Source organism: Pimephales promelas, chromosome 16, assembly GCF_988280905.1.
Source record: "Pimephales promelas chromosome 16, fPimPro1.hap1.1, whole genome shotgun sequence".
Lineage (NCBI taxonomy): Eukaryota > Metazoa > Chordata > Actinopteri > Cypriniformes > Leuciscidae > Pimephales > Pimephales promelas.
Window position 1 is genome coordinate 14375862 of NC_142784.1, and position 21238 is coordinate 14397099.

General features: G+C 34.6%; 2 protein-coding genes across 2 annotated transcripts; both read left to right on the top strand.

Annotated features, from left to right (window-relative positions):
* The first annotated feature begins 2259 nt into the window (after positions 1-2259).
* Positions 2260-6524, top strand: LOC148973331 (uncharacterized). The gene is made up of 4 exons (XM_089120787.1): positions 2260-2327; positions 2650-2712; positions 4472-4864; positions 4968-6524. Exons 2-4 carry the CDS (start codon positions 2658-2660, stop codon positions 5087-5089), a joined length of 570 nt encoding a protein of 189 aa, XP_088976913.1. The 5' UTR covers positions 2260-2327; positions 2650-2657; the 3' UTR covers positions 5090-6524.
* Positions 6525-7773: 1249 nt separating this feature from the next.
* On the top strand, positions 7774-20859 carry LOC120478980 (TBC1 domain family member 15). Its single transcript, XM_039671213.2, has 10 exons — positions 7774-8185; positions 11937-12122; positions 12319-12443; positions 12921-13024; positions 14970-15037; positions 16360-16506; positions 16628-16718; positions 16802-16950; positions 18879-19020; positions 19561-20859. The coding sequence occupies exons 1-10, from the start codon at positions 7942-7944 to the stop codon at positions 19721-19723; spliced, it is 1419 nt and encodes a 472-aa protein (XP_039527147.2). The 5' UTR covers positions 7774-7941; the 3' UTR covers positions 19724-20859.
* Positions 20860-21238: the final 379 nt, after the last annotated feature.

Here is a 21238-nt window from a genome sequence, read left to right on the forward strand (position 1 = left end):
TAGACTATATGCACGCATAAGTTCAGCATTTGGCAAAGCTGCTTTTCAGTTTCTGGTTGGGGAGATTTAAAGTAGAGGAAAATGGGATTATGGCTTATGGAGTCTTCTAAAAAATGTACTGTCCTCCCATCTTTGAAACGAAACTTTAATACGTTTATTATATGTTTGATACACAATGATACACAAGTGATATTACACTCATAGTTACATCAGGCAGAAAACAAAAGAAAGTGTCATAAGCAATACTTGAAATGGCTCAGTGATTTACTGCAGAGCAAGAACTGAACGCAATCAAAGATTAGAGTCACTGTCACTTGGTGGTGGATCTGGTGAAGAAGCTGTCAGATGTTAAAAATGATAGTTTTGAGAATATGTTTGAGAATGTGAATATGAGCATAGGCGCCGATTTATGTTTTCCTCCGTGGGTGCTCATGGGCACACGACCTTTAAAAGAAAAAAAAAAGTAGTCAAAAAATGCTTGCATTTCAGAACCTTGGGAAATGGACAGCAGCCGACATGAACACCGTGTCGGTGTTCGCCGTAAGGCTATCTTTCAACTCAGGACAGCGCCACTTTTCACAAATAGGCTACAGACAGGATTGGAGATAAAAAGTTTAACTAACCGCGATCAGCTTCGTGGGAAATTATGAATCAATGTCACACAAATCTGTCCATTTTATTCTCACTCTGAAATCTGATTCTAATTATCAAACGCACGTACACGCGCACGTCACTGTATAGTGGGTAATGAAGCGGGAATCTGCGGAATCACACTAAAGAGGCGTTTTCACCTGAGAAACGCTGTGATTGGTGGATACAGGATATGGAGCAGGCGACTAACAGCGAGATAACAAATCACAGTGTGACAGACGGGTCAGACGCTTCAAATAGCACCAGCTGCAATGTTTAATTTTAAATGAATATTACTGGCAGTCTGGCACACGTGGGTGGGCGCTCGTTATTTGCGCCTATGAATATGAGTCAGATGCTGAATGTTCTGGGAAATGAGCTTTGATGAGGACAGGATGATGGTATCTGCTATCATGGTTCAGTTGTTATGGGATGAAGGAGGTGTGAACTGGCAAACATTCAACAAGTTTAATAAAGCAATAAATACAAAAATGAAAGTATAAGCCAGCAGCCCCTCGTGAACGACTGCTGGCTACACAAAACAGAAACAAAACACAAAATCAGGCCTGTTCCTCATTGCCTCTCGATCTCCACCGTCGTCGCTCCTCCTTTTATGTTCCTATGTCGCTAATCAGCAATCACGCCACTCGTCCTGCTCGCCACATACGCCCATCACCCCTCGCAGGCCGGGGGGTACACCCGAGACTGTGTTCTACTCCCCCCTCCTCCAGGCCAGGGGGACCTGACACGGAGGCTGCGGTACCTGGGGGAATGGACAAAATGAAAGTATAAGCCAGCAGCCCCTCACGGACGACTGCTGACCAAACAAAACCGAAACACAACATAAAATCAGGCCTGTTCCTCTCTTGATCTTCACTGTCGTCGCTCCTCCGTGAGAGATACGAGACCGGTGCGTCGCGTAGGTGTCACTCATTATCAATCACCACCAGCCACCAGCCTCGTCCTGCTCGCCACACCGAACCCTTTCCAAACTCCAAAAGGTAAATATGCTTTATTTTATTTTTCTGAGATCCATCCGTGTTAGATATAGATACGGGTCACTAAAGACCCAAATATGTAATAATGATTAGTGAAATATTAATGCATTTAAAGGTTAACATTAATGCACTGTGAACAAGAACATGATCATTTTTTAACAAAGTGTAGGAAATTCTTTAAGAATATATTGTTCGTATAGCATTAACTAACAAATAAGACCTTTTTCTTTAAGTATTACCCAGGTTTTCATAGCACTTCTTGTGAGTAGTGTGAATGTGCATCCAGTTTAGATGTAGTCTGAATGTTTCATGTGGGATATGCATGTCATTCTCACATCATAGGTTTCCTGTTAGCACCTAACAGCCCTCTGTGTAGCAAAACAAAGACCCTTTTTTTTTTTTTTTTTTTTTATTATATCTGAAAGCATTAACATGCAATGGATTTTTTTCAAAACACTGCTTTGGCCAAAACACAAACTTTGCATGTAATTAATGCAAATGGATAAATGGAGTAATCTAATTAAATTCGTTAACTTGTTAGTTAAGCTTCATCCTTCCTGAACATAAGGCACAGGAAGTGAGACTGTAACAGATGTGTGAAAGTCCGCCTCACTGACTGACATTCAAATAGAATCTGGATCTGGATCTATATAAGTAACAACAATATTAGGAAGCCACTGATTTGTGAGAAGCTCAGAGGTAAGTCAGACAGCATCGACTGAAACAATTCAGCAATTATTTCAAACGTTATCAGAGACTGTACCCCCAAATGACAAGACAGACAGAACTAGCACTTTCATGTTTTGCATCACATGTTTTCATGTTTCAACATTTCAAGATGTCGTAAATGTGCTTCGGGGAACGTTCTTCACATTAAATGATATGTTTTACTAAGTGTAGCCTATTTAATGTAACGTTAAATATCAATAAGAAGAGACGAGAGCCAAGGTCATGCTATCTCTAATAAGCAACAGAAAAAGCATTTAATCTGTAATAAGATCATTGTTTTTCTAATTTACAGACAGAGATATGTTATTCCATGAGGTTGTTTTTGCTGCTGTCTTCTTTGCTTTATATCCCTCAGGTAACGCACTACTCTTATTTTCATTTAGTCTTTCTATTGTATTTACAAAAAAATGGCTTTGAACTTACAATATATTCATGGGTCAAAATGCATCATATTATTTCAAAATAGTATTTAATTATGTTATCTGATTGCCTGAGTGCTTTAAAAAAATAAAAATAAATAAATATATATATATATATATATATATATATATATATATATATATATATATATATATACGTTTTTTATGTTTATTTATTATTTATATGTATGTTGAATAAGGGCCAAAATTATTGTTTTGTTTTCACATTTCCACTGAAATTGTTTATATATATATATATATAACCACAAAACCACAAAACTCATCTCTTCCATGAGCACTTAACCTCATGAAATAATAATAATAATAATAATAATCCTGGCATAAGATAGCCTACTCTGAGAAGTAAATATTATTAATTAAATTGTACAAATTAGAATTAATTAGAATACTAATTTGATTAACTATTACTCAATTCTAATTTGTTCAATTTAATAAATAATATTGCTTGTAATCTGTTGCCACAATTTTACTGATTAGATAAAGCATATTCATTTTTACAGTGTATTTTGAGCACGTCTTGTGTGGTTTTTGCCTCTTCACGATGACTCGCTTTAAGTCCTAATTTGTAAATCGCTTTGGATAAAAGTGTCTACTTAATAACTACAATCTAAATGTAAATATAAACTCCTGAATTGATAAGAAGCTGAATTCAGTTCAATTCAAATAACTTTATTTATCCATGTAGGGCAAATCAGTTTTCACTTTAGAAGCTAATGTCCATTCAAAAACTCTTAACAAGGTAAATGGCAATATGTACAGAGCTGGGTATAACTGATTATATGTAATCTGGATTACATAATCAGATTCCAAAAATGAAATACTTGTAATTAGATCATATTACATTTTAAAATAGTTACCTTTTTATTGATTAATTAACAAAACGACCAACCCGATCTCACGGGAATTCGTACGAATTTTACGAGGTGGCTAATTCGTAACAATTCGTAGGACCTCACTCGTACGAATTAGTACGATTTTGCTAAATCGTACTTATTTTACGAATTAGCCAATTTGTATGAATTCGTACGAATGACCTACCCCTGACCCCGGCCCTAAACATAACCGTCACGTGGGTTTAGACAAATCGTACAAATTGGTACGAGTGAGGTCGTATGAATTAGTATGAATTAGCCACTTTTGAATCACTCGTACGAATTTATATGAATTGGTCGTGAGATAGGGTAGAAATGACAGTAAATTATTCATTATTCAATGATTCTCCCTAATTCTATAATTTTATCTTTTAAAATTTCCTTTCTAAAAAAACCCTATTGCTTAAATATGTTGAGAAATTCTTCAAGTTTTGTGGAATTACACTTACAACGACCACTAGGCAGCTGTACATGGAAAATTGAGAGGTCATACACCATAAACACACATTTGTTTGATTGTTTTTATTTTATAATATGTCAAATGTATTCAAAATGTTTTCAATTTTACCAATTTGAAAAAGCCAGACATGTTTAATGCACTTCACAATGTTGACAATGAGTGGAATACATTTTATTTCTACTTGTTGGGTCAAAAGTAATGGAAAATTAATCCGATATTATATATTATAAAGAATATTATATTACCTAAAATGCATAACCTATAGAACCCCAATGAGCGGGGCATCAAGATTAATAGTCTTAAATATTGTGGATGTTTCTCCATTCTGGTTCTTTTTCACAGGAAAGGCTCACATACAAAACGGTGTGAAGCAGTGGCCAGGCGAGGTGTACAGCACACCCAAAGGAAACATCACCATACACTGTCACACTCATGGAGACATTCAGAAAGCCATCTGTTTAGTACGCTGGTACTATGAAAGAGATGGGAAACATGAGGACATCGAAAAGCTTGCTCAGTTTAGTGGGAGACATTCTAAAGAAGCAAACCACTCGAGCTCAAGCTTCACTCTGACCTCACTAGAGCTCAACGACACCGGCACGTTCCACTGTAATTACATCTGCAAAATCTATGACACGTATGAGCAGTATTATGGGAATGGGACTCAACTTTTAGTAAATTTTAGGACTGAAAGTATTACTCCGAGAAGCCCACTTTGTACCTCCAGTATTACAGGTAAAAGAGGACAATTTTCTCTTTGTAAACTCTTGGTAAATAGCTGTGGATCTTTTCTGTTTTGGGACAATTTCTCATTTTCCCTCTCTTGTTCTCTGACCAGATGGAGTCGAGGATGAATCCAGATTTGACCTGATTTTCCTCTTTCTTGTTTTAATAGTTTTATTATCTAAACTTGTGGTATTTATATTTATGTGTTCCATTGCACTTTTTCCTCCACATTAAATCCGATCCTCATGTTTTATCAATCCAAGACATGTTTATTTATATGGCATATTTCATATACAAAGGTAGCTGAAAGTGATTAAACTGTAATAATTTAAGGAGAGAAAAAAAATTAACAATTTAAAATAAAATAAAAAATCCAAACAAAAACTAGGGAGAAAACAACACACTGGATGAACATAACAGAGTTACGAAGTACATACAACAATGAACCAGCACAGGACTGAAAACACAAGGAAAACGATTCTGAAGAGTAAACGCAAAAGTGGCGTTTCGTTATCACTTTTTATTCTGCGTTTAGATGTGCGTTAGCGGTGGGAAATCTGCATGCATATGGTGACCCAAACGTGTTTGAAATTCGATATGCACTCCAGGCGGCTAGGTGGCGATGTGAAGCACTGCCACACAACAACACCAAGTCCGCGCACCTGCGTACAACCTTCACTGTCTAGCAGACTTTAGATGAGAACGCGACGGTGGAGCGTTTTTCAGATTTCCTCTTTTTTGTTACTAAGCCCCAAAAAAACTGTCGCCATGTAAACGAAAGGCACATCCAATAATTTTTTTTTTTTACGTTTTCACCCACGAGTGTTCTCGTGTAAACAGGGCCTAAATAGAGAGATAACAAAATCCGGTAACAAGGGGATACAGGTGGGGCAAATCAGCCAATAATCAGGTAACAAGATGGGGGAGGAGTTAGGCAATCGCCAGGAGAGCACATGGCACAAGGAAACTCACATGACAAGCCATGTGCTCACACAAAAAGAGACATGAACAGGCAGCTAATGAAAACACCCATAAACCACGTGTTCACTCAAAACATGACAACATGAAAGCACACAGCTAGGGTTAAACAGAAATGCAGCCAAACTAGACACCACGCCCTGCACATGAAACAAGCCACACAGACAAGAGGGCACAGCTCGAGCACGCTCAGACACACACGAGACAAAACAGGAGTGTTAGGCTCTGTCACAAAAGCAAAAAAAAAATAGATTAGACAGAAATGACAGAACCCTGACACAAGGGTCCATTAAATTGATCCAAAACATTGTAAAAAAAAAAAAAAAAATTAATATTTCAAAGAAACATTCTATTTATCAAGAATGCTGAAAAAGGTCATGATATCACAGTCTCCAAAAAATAAATAAATAACCAGCAAAACCATTTTCAACATTTATAATAATAAGAAATGTTTGCCTATTTGAGTACCAAATCTGCATAATAGAACGATTTCTGAAGGATAACGTGACAGTGATCACTGGAGTAATGATGCTGAAAATTCAGCTTTGCATTCAAAGGAAAAAATGTATTAAAATTGTAATATTTCAAAATCTTGCTGTTTGTACTGTATCTTTAATCAAATAAATGCAGCCATGTGAGCATGAGAGACCGTTGAACCCCAAGTTTGTTTATGAAAGGACATTAGGATCCCGTGACACTAAAGTCTGGAGTAATGATGCTGAAAACGCTTTGCATCACAGGAATAAATTATATTTTTAAAGTACATTAAAACCAGATGGAGTAGATAAGGGCAATCAGATAAGTAAAGTATAGTGCAGTGCTTTAATGCACAAAACAATGAAGAAAATCTTGTATCTTCAAATCATACTGAAAACACCCATCAGTTTCTCAGTTTAATAACAATGAAGATGTTAATCAGTGTGTGGGCACTGGGAACATTACTGCTGGTGTGCCCGGACAGTCGATACATTCATTCCTCTAGAAATGTTTTCCATTAGTTTGTACCAGTGATGACAAAAGTAAATGATTTTTTTCCAAGATAAAATGCTGTTTTGTATCAGCTTTTTATGAGGTTTTATACTGAAACTCACGTGGTCCAACAGTATCACTCTAAAAACATGTAGCCCACATTTGGACACACTTTTCCGTTGGTTTAATTTTTGCTTTTTTACATTTTTAAAGTCCAACAGTTGGGTTTTTCTATATTTAACCCAAACATGGGTTGAAACAAACCAGCATTTTTTAGTTTATAAAAAAGCATTATCACTGAAATCAGTTATTGTGGATGAGTCACCAAAAGAACAGAAAATGGGAATCTTTTCTATCAATAAATCTTTTAAATATCTCTTTTTATAAATTTAACAAAAACATTAATTTCTTTCAAAATAATGATAATAAAATAAAATAAAAAAAGAAGAAAAAAAAAAGACCCCAAACTTATCAGAATGATTTCTGAAGGATCCTGTGACACTAAAGTCTGGAGTAATGATGCTGAAAACGCTTTGCATCACAGGAATAAATTATATTTTTAAAGTACATTAAAAAAATTAAAATAAAACATTATTTTAAATTGTAATAATATATCACAGTGTTTGTTTCTGTATTTTTTTATCAAATAAATGCAGCCTTGATTAGCATAAGAGACTTCTTTAAAAAAATATTAACAGATAAAATATGTAATATATATAAATATATTATAAATAGCCTATAAATAGACTATATATTAAATATTATAAATAGACAAGAAATAGCCTGCCTAACTTGTAAATAAAGAAAGGGTATAAAAAAAAACTCACCACAAGGGGGAGACATTCACCTTTATATCCACAGTGCTTGCAGCTCCTAGGGCTGAGCGAGAGAGAGAGAGAGAGAGAGAGAGAGAGAGAGAGAGAGAGAGAGAGAGAGAGAGAGAGAGAGAGAGAGAGAGAGAGAGAGATGGTCATATGACAGAGATGAGGGGTGTGCTCACAATCAAAACACTTTCTCGTACGTCTAAAGTGAACTTTCAGAAAGACCACCGAAGACTTTTTACCTACTGATTTGATCAACTCGTGACCTCACGACAACTTTATGCCTGAGAGAAAGACACTTTATATGACATAAACACGATGATCGCATCTGATGAATCACATGTAGAAGGGAAAGGTAAAAACCATCTGGACATTAATGGACCCTGTGGCAAGTTTAAGGGAATGAAGTTCCCCGTTTCTGCGGGGAATAACAACATCTGTCGGTCCGTCGCACCTGTGACCTCACCTGAGTCTGCCTGCGCGCGCATCTCGCTGCCAGGTGTGATGGACGCTGAGGGGCGAGTGGACGAATCCAGACTCAGAATGCATATATTTAAAAACGGTAAATAATCTATCATCATCCATATAGTTTGTGGAGAGTCGGTATGAGAACATAATTTGCCTAGTTTAAAAGCTGTTGTAAATTAGGTTAATAACTAAACATGACCAAAGTCTTCCTGGGGTGACAGTAGACCTGTCTCTGTTTAATGTACTGTATATGGATTATCATTTGATTGTGACAGTGACAGTGTTAGCCAAATCAGCAGGTTCTCTTGTTTATATTGGTAGATAACGTGCATCTACTTTATCACTAGAAATATCATGTCTGAGGATTGCATTTTAGTGTATTTCTGCTTGACCAATAAAGAATGAAAAAAGGAGATTGCATAAAAGTGTTGGGTAATTACTCTAAACAAAGTAATTAATTATTGGCTTACAATAACACCAGCAATAATAGTCCTTTATGAAGCAAAAACTTTTTTTTTAATTAATAATGCTCTTTGCATAGTTAATCAGCACTTGTTATATTAGAATATTTATTAGCCCCTTAGAAGGAAAGAGTGTAAATTAGGTTTTAAATTATTATGTTGTGTGATAGCCTATGTTTTATACATACGGGTTTAATGATGCACCTAGAGTGGCTCTATAATTTCTTTGTGCTTACATGCAATGACAATAAAGGCATTCATACATCTTCAACTGTGTAATAAGATTACTGTACTAATTATTCTCTTTAAAAAAGTATTGCATTACACTTTACTTTCTAAATCCCATATCAGCCTAGACCAGTTAAACAATACATGAAACTGCTCTGTTATTCTTCTTTCAAATAAATAATACGGAGTTGCATAAGTTGTTCATAAACTGACCAAAGTATTTAAAGATGTTACGTTAAAAACATACATTTTAACATTAGATGTTAAATCATTTTGATGTTAAATCCGGTTTATGTAGTATATACAGTATTTAATGCAATTAGCCAAATTAAGAGTAATCCCTTTCTTAGCACTTTCAAGGGAAAAGTTATTAAATTGCTGTAATTAATTACTTATTAATGCATTACACCCAGCACTGATACTTTTGCTAAACACAAACTCATGCTTGCTTTTAAGCACAGTCTTTTTTATGTTTAATATAATTTGTATTATATTATATTTGCAACGTTACGCTTTATTTTACTTTACACTGTTTTGAGATCAGTTGTAGATTTCTACTACTTTTTTGTTTGATTTATAAACAAAAAAGTAGTAGAAATCTCATTTGATTTGGTTTGTTATTTATACAAATATTTATAGTGGCACAAACTCTTGTTCAAATCTAAAAGGAATTCAATGAAATTTCAGAATTGTAAGCCAGTTCTACTGGTTAATTCCATTAGAGTCAACAATTTCCTGAAGTACGACCTGAGATTCTGAAAATAGGAATTTAATTTTATGTAATATAATCGTATTTGTGTTTTGCTTGATGCCTGTCATTTCTGAAGATATATATATATATATATATATATATATGCCAACCATCCAATTAATCCCCCAAGAACAAAATCAAATCCAGCCCTACATTTTCTTGTTAAGAAGCTGTTTCACTTGATATACGGCACAAAAGGGAAGAATCGCAACTCCCATTTTCGACTTTAATATAAATAAATAAGCCTTAATGAAACTGTAAAAGTGCAAAAAAGGTTTGTGTGAGTGTTATAATGTGATACAAATATAATTAGCTCATTATAAAACAGATGTCAATGGAAATCCCTATACCATATATATTCAAGTGTGTCTGTATTTGCTGATGTAGGTCATCTAATTATCTGTTATCTCCATCAGGTGATCTTTGTTGCATTCAAAGAGAAGCAACTGACATGTAAAGGTCTTATTTTAACATGCTTTATAAAAGGGTTGGACGATCGTCTGGAATCACTGGTCTACCCAAAGGCCCTCTTCTTGTCAAGTGCTAGTCAAGTGACATGTTTCCCATAGCAAGAATGGCTTCAAAGTAATCTAGAAAGCTATAGCATCTGCTCTGTGTAGAACTACAATCATAAGATCCACTTTAGTCATGCTTTAGATGTGACGAGCCGGCAGACAGCATGGTTGCTAGTTTAATTTACAGAAATCTCTCAAGAGGGGTTGTGTCATGGTTAAATTCTAAGAGTTGTGGATTATCAGTATCAGTTTTATCAGTAGGCCTGTCAGGATCGTGTGATATTTGTGAAGCAATGTCAGTATATGGAGCAACTAACCCTGAACCCCTGATGTAGGTTTAAAATCTAGCAGCTTGTTAGATTAGATGTGCTGGAGGAGAATTTACAGAGTGCTTGACTCTTGCATCGCAAAATTGATGCACCTCTAGATGGAAAAAAAAAAGATCTTGCATTGGCAATGCAAGAGTCCAGCACAGCCCAAAGACTTTCAATGAATTTAAGGTCTGGACACTTAGGTACAGATTCATGTGCGAAAATGATTCTTCATCCCAACCATTCTTTCACAACTTGAGCCTGATGAGTCTTGACATGGTCATCCTGGAATATGGCCATGATGAGTCTTCCTACGTGGTGTTTTAAGAAATAATAAAAGCTACACACTCCATCAGTTCAGATTAGAAGAAATGTTGCCAAACATATAACATGCTAGAAACATAATAATCACTGCAATAATGATCCAATCAGTAATCCACTCAATGTGTCTCTAAAGTAACTCAGATCTACACATGTTAGTGTTTATGCGATCCAATCACATTTGAAGCTTGATATTCAGCAACGCACCCTTATCTTACAACACAAGTATGTGGCACAAGAGTGTGATGCAAACATGACCACATCAGTAACTTTTAAAGTCATACATCAAGATTGAAAGCCGAACAGGCATTTCACTAACTATCCTTCGGTGAACTCCTGCCGTGCTTGTGAAGGCCTCTCATCTCCAAAACACATTCCTCCTATTCAATGAAATGCAAAGTGAATGAATTACATAATGAGCTCTGGAAGAAGGGGATTTAAGGTTGTTTTTGTTCTGTGTGGAGCCACTCTCTCTGGGCGAGCTCATTGTGAAATGCTGAATTGCTAATGCTAATACGATACGGCTGCTTAGGTTTGACTTGTTTGACATTTCTTTAAAGTGATGCAGTTAATGTTGGTATCTTAATACTGATGATGATCTGTTTGTTTAGTCAATACTAAAACTGATTCATTGCCTTTCCAATCAATTGTATGCAAGGACACAGACAAGGATATATCAGTTAGTTCAGGGCTTGTGCATATTTTAGATGCCACAGACCCCAAAATATGATCATCCTCGTGCAAGTCCTAAAATCTTAAAGGCAGTTATATATTTTCATTTATAAATACCAAAATATGTAAATCAATATGAATATGCATACAATGTTTTTATTTTATTAAATGTTTTTATATTATATTATTTTGTCACATTATTAAATGTGTTTATTTGTATGTATTTTTGTAAATAATTGCACTTGTTTTATTATTTATACATTTTTTTTGTTTTATTCAAATTATGTTCATTTAGTTTGTTAAATTAATCTTATTTTTTATTATTTGTATTATCAAATAACACAGTATTTTTTACATTTTAATTTAAAGTTTACCCTGTTTTTCTCTAATAACCATAATCACCCCATAGCATTGCCTTGCGGCCCTTTTAACTTTAATCATATATATATATATATATATATATATATATTTATTTATTTATTTTTTACATCAAAAGCAACTGACATTGTGAAATAGTGAATATCCCAATCATTGTGTCCTTATAATACCAGCAATGTCTATCTTGTGTTCTGTTTGTGCGATTCAGGTGGTGTGTCCCCTGACGAACGGGGTCAGGTATGGCGTTTTCTGTTTGGGATGTACCCCTGCAGCTCTACGTCTCTAGAGCGCCACTTGCTGCTGGAACAGATGTCGGTGCGTTATCAGGTCATGAAGAGGAAGTGGCAACACCTGCTTCCTGGAGCCATTCGCCTGCGTCTTAATGGCACTGATGGTAAATCATATTCCAAGGCAGAACAAACACTTTTAAAACGGTTTGCTCTTATCAACCCTTACTGACTGCAATAAAATGTTTAGTCTTGATATTGAAAACCTCTAAGGTATATATATATATATATATATATATATCTTCAGAACTGACAAGTTGTGGTGATGTTAAATTAATATAAATAAATAAATCTTTTTTTCAGCTGAATTGTTGACAGCAGTGAAGTTTTTTGACCAGAGGCAGGACAGAGAGCAGAATCAGCAACAGTATCAGTATCAGTCAGAAGAGGCCAAAGAAAAGTTGTCCTTTTTGCAACTTCAGGCTCAGGTAAAACTCTAAACTGTAAAAAAAAAAAAAAAAAAAAACGTAACAATATTTAACCATTGTGGGTCCCACTTTATATTAAGTGGCTTTAAGTACTATGTACTTGCATCGAAAAATAACTACAATGTATTATTGTGTGGAATCGGATGTTGTATTGTAAAACACTTTTGCTGCTATTGAGGTGTGATACGGGTAAGGTTAGGGACAGGTGTGGTGGTATGGGTGGGTTTAAGGCGAGGTTAAGGTGTGAGGGGAGGGTCAACTTTGTAATTACAAATGTAATTACTTTAATTACAGCTGTAATTACATTTGGCTATTTTTCAAATATAAGTACAATGTAAAAACATGTATGTACACAATAAGTCCATTGTATCAAATTATTCATTTCAAGACACTTAATATAAAGTGGGACCCAATTGTGTAATAAGAATGTACAGTATGTCAGGTCAGTTTTGATTTCATACTGATTTTAATGTGCAGGTGCTATTTGAACGTGTAACCTTTGACCTGGAAGAGCTCCAGGAAGCCATCCGCATCATTGACAAAGATGTTCCTCGAACCGATCGAGATCTTCCTTACTACCGGTGAGAGCTTGTTTCATTTGTACAGTATAATATGCTAAACAAAGAAAATGATGGCCGAAGCAATTCCAAGAAAAAAAAAAAGTCAGACACAAACTCTTTTTTTTTTCGTTCTCAGATTTGTGATATAAACTCCCACTTTTGAAATTCTGCCTTTTTTTCATAATTTTGAAAGAGAAACTCGTAGTTGCAAGAGGAAAAAAAGTCAGAATTGTCAGAAAAGTTGCAATTACTTTTTAATTTTTTATTCCATGGCGAATACAAGCTGATGTAACAGGAGGGAGTGCGTCAAAGTAAACAATAGGAAAACAATGGATCGCAATGACAGTTCGGACGCTGAGGAAATTTTAACCTAAATGTTTACACGTGTGACGGACCTTAGCCATATAATTATGAGCCTTCTATGTGGCCAAGAGAGCAGGGACAGGCCAGGGTTACACAGAACAACGGTCATAGGAGATACATTTAGTGTTTGTGTGAGGAGAACAGGACAGGTGTCTCGATGAGAGACCAGTGTTAGCTTATAGATAATCCCACGACACGTTAGCGATGGTAGCCTATGTATAACACTATCCTCAGATCATAATATTGTGCAGATTATTATCATGTATCAGGCAATAGCAAAGCTAGAATTGGACCTTTACCTGCATGTGTTATGAGACAGTTTCCAGATGAAGGGGGACTTTATAAAGCCTTTGAATGATCACAATCACAAAAAAAATGATCACAATCACAACTGTTTTACTGTATAAAAACTTTACATGTAGAAACAGCCAACATAAACATTATCATGATCGCTCATACTTTATGCCAACCTACTCTGCACTGAGCAAAAGCCCAGCAAACGACTCAACACGGCAATGGAAACTGTCATGTTTTCTACTAAATTTGTTCCCTTATGTCGTGCAAAACAATTTTAAATCCTTTTCATATGGTATTTTCATAGAAGGTTATATTAATTTCGAGTCTTATTGTTCACATATTGTTATGGCTTTATGGTGCTCATTATCATTATTGTTATATCTGTTAATTTCCTTATAGCAAACACTTGCTTGTTCAGATTTCCATGTTTAATTCTTCTATAGCATCCTGATCTACATAAATCTACAAGACTCCATCTTCATGACTTGATGATTCTTTTTGTTTAATTTACAACAAAATAGCTTAAAAAAGGAAGCATAATCACATGTTTTGCATGACAACATCTTTTATTTTGTTTTGTTTATGATGTCATTTATTTGTCAAATTGCACAGTTCCTTCTTCATTTCTGCCAAAGAAAGTGAAGTCAATAATTCCTTTCCCATGGTTGTTTACACAAACCACATGGTGTTGTGAAATAAATGTGCATCGCTAATGTGTGTTACCAGCGCAAAGCAAACATGTCATTGCCACACCAATTCGTCAAACAACCTTGGAGCTCAATGCAAATAACACTCAACGTTTTACTGCGGTTAAACAGTAACTAGTTTTGAGTCTGGTCAGATCAACTCACTTTGAAAGCAGATTTTAATATCAAAGTACAAAATCTACAATTAAAGAAATCTGGAGCTCTTTACAAAGACAGTATTGGCGTATAAACATATTATAATTGTATTATAACAAATTGCAAATATAGGCAGGCATGCACAATAATTACTAATACAAAATAGGCATTTAATAATATATTAAAAAAATGGACTTTTAGCATATATGAATTTAAAGAAAAGAATGGCACTGTAACTAAGAAGTAATGATAATATGAACTAATATAAAATTCAAACTTCATCAAACAACATCAAACTTTCATCATAGCACTAATCTTTTTTTTTTTTTTTGTAGATAACATTTTTAAATGTATGATAGCACACAAAATGATTGTATGATTGTATCATTGTTAATAATCACCCGCTTAATTAAATCAGTATTTTGAACAATAAGCAGCCTCTAATCTCTTGTGTTTCTTCACAGGAATGAAGGTTTGGGTAACCTGCTTGTGTTAAGAGATATCCTAATAACATATGCTGCTTTTCACCCAGGTATGTGCTTGTAAAGACACTTTTGAACACTTTATTATTGGTCTGATGTGACAGTAAAGACATTTATACACACACAGTACTGGTCAAAATGGAATCAGGAATCATTACAATTTTTTATGTTTTTGAAAGAAGTCTTTTCTGCTCATCAAGCCTGTATTTTTTTAAATCAAAAATACAGAAAAACTGTAATATTGTGAAATATTATTACCATTTAAAATTATGGTTTTCTATTTGAATATACTTAAAATATAATTTATTTATGCGACGACAAAGCTGAATTTTCAGCTTCATTCCTCCAATCTTCTATGTCACATGATCCTTCAGAAATCATTTTAATATGCTGAGATGGATTATCAAATTTGGAATCTGATTTGATACTCAGTTTTTATCAATGGATAGTTTGTTGCTTAATATTTTTTGGAAGTTGTGATACTTTTTTCAGGACTCATTGATGAATAAAAAGTTACAAAGAACTTTTAATATCTATTAAAAAAATGAATCTTTTCTAACCATATAAATCTTTACTATCAATTGTTATGAATTTAACATCCTTGCTGAATAAAAGTATTCATTTCTTTAAAAAAAAAGGTTTTGGACATGTATATTATATCATAATGTATATTGTTCTAAAAGAATACTATTTTAAATAAATACATTTTTAACTTTTGTTTTTATTCATCAAAGAATATATTAGGCAACTCTTTCCAAAATTGATAATAAAGCAGCATATTAAAATAATTTCTTAAGGATCATGTGACACTGAAGACTGGAGTAATGGCAGCTTTGCATCACACAAATAAATCATATTTTAAAGTATACTCAAATGGAGAACCAATTGTAATAATATTTCATGATCTTACAGTTTTTTTCTGTATTTTTGATAAATGCAAGCTTGATGAGCATAATAGCATTATTATACATTATTACTATACAAAGAAAACATATATATCCCAGTTTCCACAAAAATGTTAAGCAGCTAAACACAATCTTATTGACCTTTGAACTCTTTTATTACTCTTACTCTTTTATTTGGATGTTTGTGATCTGATCTTTGTTTTCTGATGAAGGGCGTCATCTAGTGGGTAAATTGTGTAAAAGTTATCAGTTCACCCAAAAAAATCTGTCATCATTTACTCACCCTCATGTAATTTCAAACCTATGAGTTTCTTTCTTCTGCTGAACACAAAGAAAGATATTTAAAAAAAAATATGGTTATGGTTCTTTTCAAGATTTGGAATAACTTGTTGAGTAAATGATGACATAATTTAATTTTTGGGGGGTGAATTGTCCCTTTAAGAAATTTCTTTCCCTGGTCTCTGCAGAAGTAAGTTACGCTCAGGGTATGAATGACCTGTGCAGTCGCTTCCTAGAAGTTCTCGACTCAGAAGTGGACACTTACTGGAGCTTCTCCTGCTACATGGAGAAGTTTTCCAAAGACTTCCGTGCTGATGGGCTGTATCGCAAAATGGGTGGGTTTCGTTGGTTTTTCCAAACCGTATAGATCTGTTTTTAGCAACAGTGGCCCATGATTTCTTACTGGATTTAACGGTAATAATGGTCAAATGCTGTTTCTGCTGTTGTGTTTATCAGAATTGGAAGCTGCTTTACTAAAAGAACTGGATCCTCAACTACACTCACATCTGGTCACAGATAACATGGAAAGACTCACTTTTTGTCACAGGTGTGTGTCGGTTTTCCTTCCTCCTTTCACGTTTTCCTTCCCTTTCTGTCACTTTATACATGTTGTCTTTGTCTTCCATTCAGGTGGCTTCTGTTGGGTTTCCAGCGGGAGTTTGAGCACAGCGATGCTCTGCGTCTGTTTGAGATTCTCAGCTGTGATCACCTGGAGCTCATCTCACAGCAGGTGGATCGTGTTCGATATCAGGAGAGGCTGGCGCGCAAACACAGCCTGGGTAAATGCATATATACATTTTATATATACAAAATAATTATACACAGTACACACATATATTATGTAGGGGAGCGCTGGACACAAGCTAACGCGGGGCTAAATGTAACACGTAGTTTCTCAGGGACACGCACGCTATTTTTCTCTTGCTGCCAGAAGACGGTCTCCCGCGAATTTGTGGAAAGTTTTGATTATATTTCGTGAAGATACTGGACAAAGAGGGTTTTGACACCATGCTAGTACATTTTTTTATTATAGTTTTTTTTTTTCGGTTTCTGAGTTGGGTGTATACGTTTCCAAATCTAACTTTATATTGCCTTAATCACTTGTTGGCTCAAACATAGCACCGTTTTGAAACATGTCAGCAATTCCTAGCGACTGTTAGCAAGGCTTAAAATATGTAATACACAGCGGGGTTAGTTGTAACACAGTGTTACAAACAAGCCGCCAAGTGTACAATGATAATCAAATGAAAATGGAGCCACACAACTTTTCAGGGTTTATTTATACATTTAACTTTGTTGGACTTTCACAAACACAATGTTGGGATTTAAAATGTTTAAAATTTAGTTTACTATGCATTGATCACTTGTTTATTTATTAAAAATATGGCCTGTTTTTAATGCAATAAACCCTTTAAATTTTGTATAACCCCTTAATAATTGTACATGCAGCTGCCACACACACATCTAATTCAATTGCAATTACAATATTTTATTATTTTTTATTATTATTTATTGCAAAACTATGCAGCCCTTTTCTATGTCTCTATCCATGATATATTGATCCATAATAGAAGGATGATTGGATGAGGGATGGATGTATGGATATCTATCTATACAGATGCATAAACAATATCAAACTATACAAATAAAATAGTACTGAATTATGTGTTACACACAAGTGTTACAACTAACCCCTCTGTCTGTTACAATTAACCCCACATAAGTTGTAACATTTGGACTTTTGTCACTTTCAGTGCAACTGTATGAAAATGGTAGGTCCTAGAAAAAAACTTTAAGTGTTCATTTGTAGCAGAGATGTGTATGTTGCTTGTGTAAAAAAAAATATTAATCTAACCTAATTATTTTTAATTAATTAATTGAGCCAAAAAACAAAATGTGCTGTGCCCCGCTCTCCCCTAAACACAAACTTTTATTTTGTTTACGATTAATCGTTGTGAATACAACCCAGAGCAAGTTTTTGCAAATGTGTGAAATAAAATCAGCAATTCAGCCACATGCAGTAAGCAAAAAAAAAAAAGTACAGTAAGCAAGAGGTTTCACAAGACACACACACACTCAAATGCACACTATAGTCTTTGAGCATGTCTAAGTATAAATCCAAATCCACAACTTAATAAAAATAAGTATTTATGTCTAAAACCCACTGGAGAATGTATAGACCACTTTATATAGAACAATGTAGGCATCTAGTGGGACCATGGTATTACATAAGTTTCTTTTTTATTTCACTCCCACCAGATGGCACTAATCTACCTTCAAAAATTTAAATTTAAAAAGCTATGTCTCTATTTTAACATGGAATACTTCTTTAATTGACAAATAATTAAATATATACTGTATATATATATATATATATATACATATATTAGAATAAAAATATTATCTTCAATTGGGAAAAAAAGACTTTGTTCAAAACTTTGTTCACTTTTAACAACGAAGGAGCCGAGTGTGACCCCTAAACAAAGAGGGACAGAAGGTTAAATGTTTCTCTATGCTTGATTATAAAAACATCAGATAAACACTAGTTGATCTATGTATCTCATGTATTTCATTGTGCTGCAATTAACTTTTCTCAGCACTTTGTTTAGATTTGCTGTATTTAAATGTGCTATAAATAAATTTGACTTGGTTTACATAATTTATTGACTTACTAAATGATTTTGATTCATGATTTTGTGATCGCCAGAGGAGGAACCTGTGACGGAGCTACATGCCGTAAACACAGATTTCACCTTTGAACTCTTCATGTGTGCCACCATCTTGCTGGAGAACAGAGACAATTTACTCAGCTGCAGGAACGAGGTTCAGCTCATACAGTTTACCAGCAGGTGTGTGTGTGTCTGTGTGAGAAAGAGGGATATTTTATTACTTTTTGCAGTACAACGCACAAAGATTTTTACATAGAAACCTTTATGAACATATAATGCCCCCAAAATGTCACTTAAAAATGTCTAGAAAATTGTATTGTGTTAAAATACGTTTGGTCTTAAAGGGATAGTTCACATGTTCTTCCAACCCCGTAAGACCTTCGTTCATCTTCGGAACACGAATTAAGATATTTTTGATGAAATCTGAGAGCTGGATCACTCCTGCATACTAGTCCATATAGGCTTCTTGAGGGATTGAAACTTGCCGGCCTTGAAAAGTTATTAAAGACATCTTTAAAATCTCAATCTTATTAACTTTAACAAGCGACAAGAACACTTTTTAATAGGAAAAGAAATGTCGATAATTAATTGTTGTGCAGTGTTTTGTTAAAAAAATGCTATATCTCTTTAAAATAATACCAATTGATTTTGGGGCCACTGTATAATGCATGTTTTCCTCATTCATGGAGCTCAAGAGTCTAATCATGCTTTTGTGGTTAGTTTGCAGGGCAAGCTGGACCTGAACAGCACCCTGAGGAAAGCTGAGGAACATTTTTACAACTACTGCAAACGCTCATCCTGGGACTATTTGAATGGCCTCTATCGCACACGCAAGAGCAAAGAGGACCATTTCTTATATCATCTCCGTAACCTTTTTTCCTGAGACCAAAACGCCAGCATGGAATTTGTCAAGAAACAATCTTGTTGACAGATACTCATGGAAAAAACGTTGACTTTATGCTCTTGTGGGATTTGGGGAATCCAGTGGGAATTTTATTCCAAAGATTGATGCTGCTTTTAACCTGAGTTTTGAAGAGGAACAAGATGGACTCCTTCCAGACAGTTCCTTCAATATTTAATATTTTAAGGCTCCTATTATGGTGCCAGAAATCATGAGAACAGCAAAACACTACTCTAAGAGAATCAAACAAGACTTGTATTTAACCTTTTACCCTGACCATGCTTGAAAATATAAGTAGCATTTGGGAATTTAACAGTTTTTTGATAGTACTACTGAAAACCTATTGACTGCAGAGATGCTTCATCTGTTAAAGTAAATCAAAATTCGAACAGTATTTTATTGTGTGCAATGGTCCTTAGCGCTGATCTAAGCGAGACCCGACCCGTGAATGTTAATCACTCGTAGAAAAATAGTGCTTGCATAATTTACAGCACAATATAATAATAGAAACACAGGCTCAGTTCTGAGAAGCTCTAGAAGACCCTCGGTGGTGTTGTCTTACTAGTCGTGGAGTGTTCAAGTATCTACTGTTCAGAAATAGCACGTTGAACCAGGACACCCTTGGCCGTGAGTCCACACTGCATTGGTTTAATTATGTAAGATGCACAAAACATGATTGGACACTCGGAGATATTGCACATAACGTTTGGTGGTTATTTATTAAGAACTGACACTGACTTATTTAGTGAGAGAGTGATGTTTAAGTTGGTTTCTAAGACAATTAAATGAATGAACAACAGTTTTTGGGGAACGGGTACTGTAATTTTGATGTTTGGATTGTGTTTTGAGGTTTACACAGTTTATTAATGTTTTAATTAGCAATGTAGCAATAATTTAGAGACACTGCAATGTTAAACAGAATGAATGAATCCACTGTAGCCGTGTATTTTTAGTCAAAAGTGACGTGTGTGTGTGTGTGTGTGTGAGAGAGAGAGTTTTATTTTAAGATTACTATGTGACATTTAAGCTGTCAGTTTTTAGTGAGTCACTTCATACAGAATAGACTCATGTGTGCTATCTATTAAATATTCTTGTGAAATAAAGTATTGAGATTTGAATATGACTTTTTATTTCTCTAATGAATTAGTTTTACTGTTGAAGCTGTGGTATGATACATGGCAATTTTCACCAAAAATCACAATATTAGTGTAACAACTAAGTTACCACATAATTTATTACAAAATGTGGAACATTCCTTGAAATTATGACACACATGACTGTCTCTTTCTAAAGCATGATGGGAAGACAAGTACATGGTCTCGATTTTTTTAAATGTTTTATTTACAGATATTTTAGTTTTGACCATATGTAGCAAGATCAGGATTGACCTTTTTACCAAAGTTATTTTAAGAATTATTTATTTGAGAATTTGTCCTTTCATTAATGAGAAATCCAAAGTATTTAGCAACATCAAGAACAACATTGAAATAAATTGTC

Excerpts from the sequence above, each read along its gene's own strand:
- LOC148973331 (XM_089120787.1), top strand. The coding sequence starts at position 2,658 with ATGTTATTCCATGAGGTTGTTTTTGCTGCTGTCTTCTTTGCTTTATAT. Across the intron at positions 2,713-4,471 it reads CTTTGCTTTATATCCCTCAG|GAAAGGCTCACATACAAAAC; the intron begins GTAACGCACTAC and ends TCTTTTTCACAG. Across the intron at positions 4,865-4,967 it reads TTGTACCTCCAGTATTACAG|ATGGAGTCGAGGATGAATCC; the intron begins GTAAAAGAGGAC and ends TTCTCTGACCAG.
- LOC120478980 (XM_039671213.2), top strand. The coding sequence starts at position 7,942 with ATGATCGCATCTGATGAATCACATGTAGAAGGGAAAGGTAAAAACCAT. Across the intron at positions 15,038-16,359 it reads ATATGCTGCTTTTCACCCAG|AAGTAAGTTACGCTCAGGGT; the intron begins GTATGTGCTTGT and ends TGGTCTCTGCAG. Across the intron at positions 16,507-16,627 it reads TGGGCTGTATCGCAAAATGG|AATTGGAAGCTGCTTTACTA; the intron begins GTGGGTTTCGTT and ends TGTGTTTATCAG.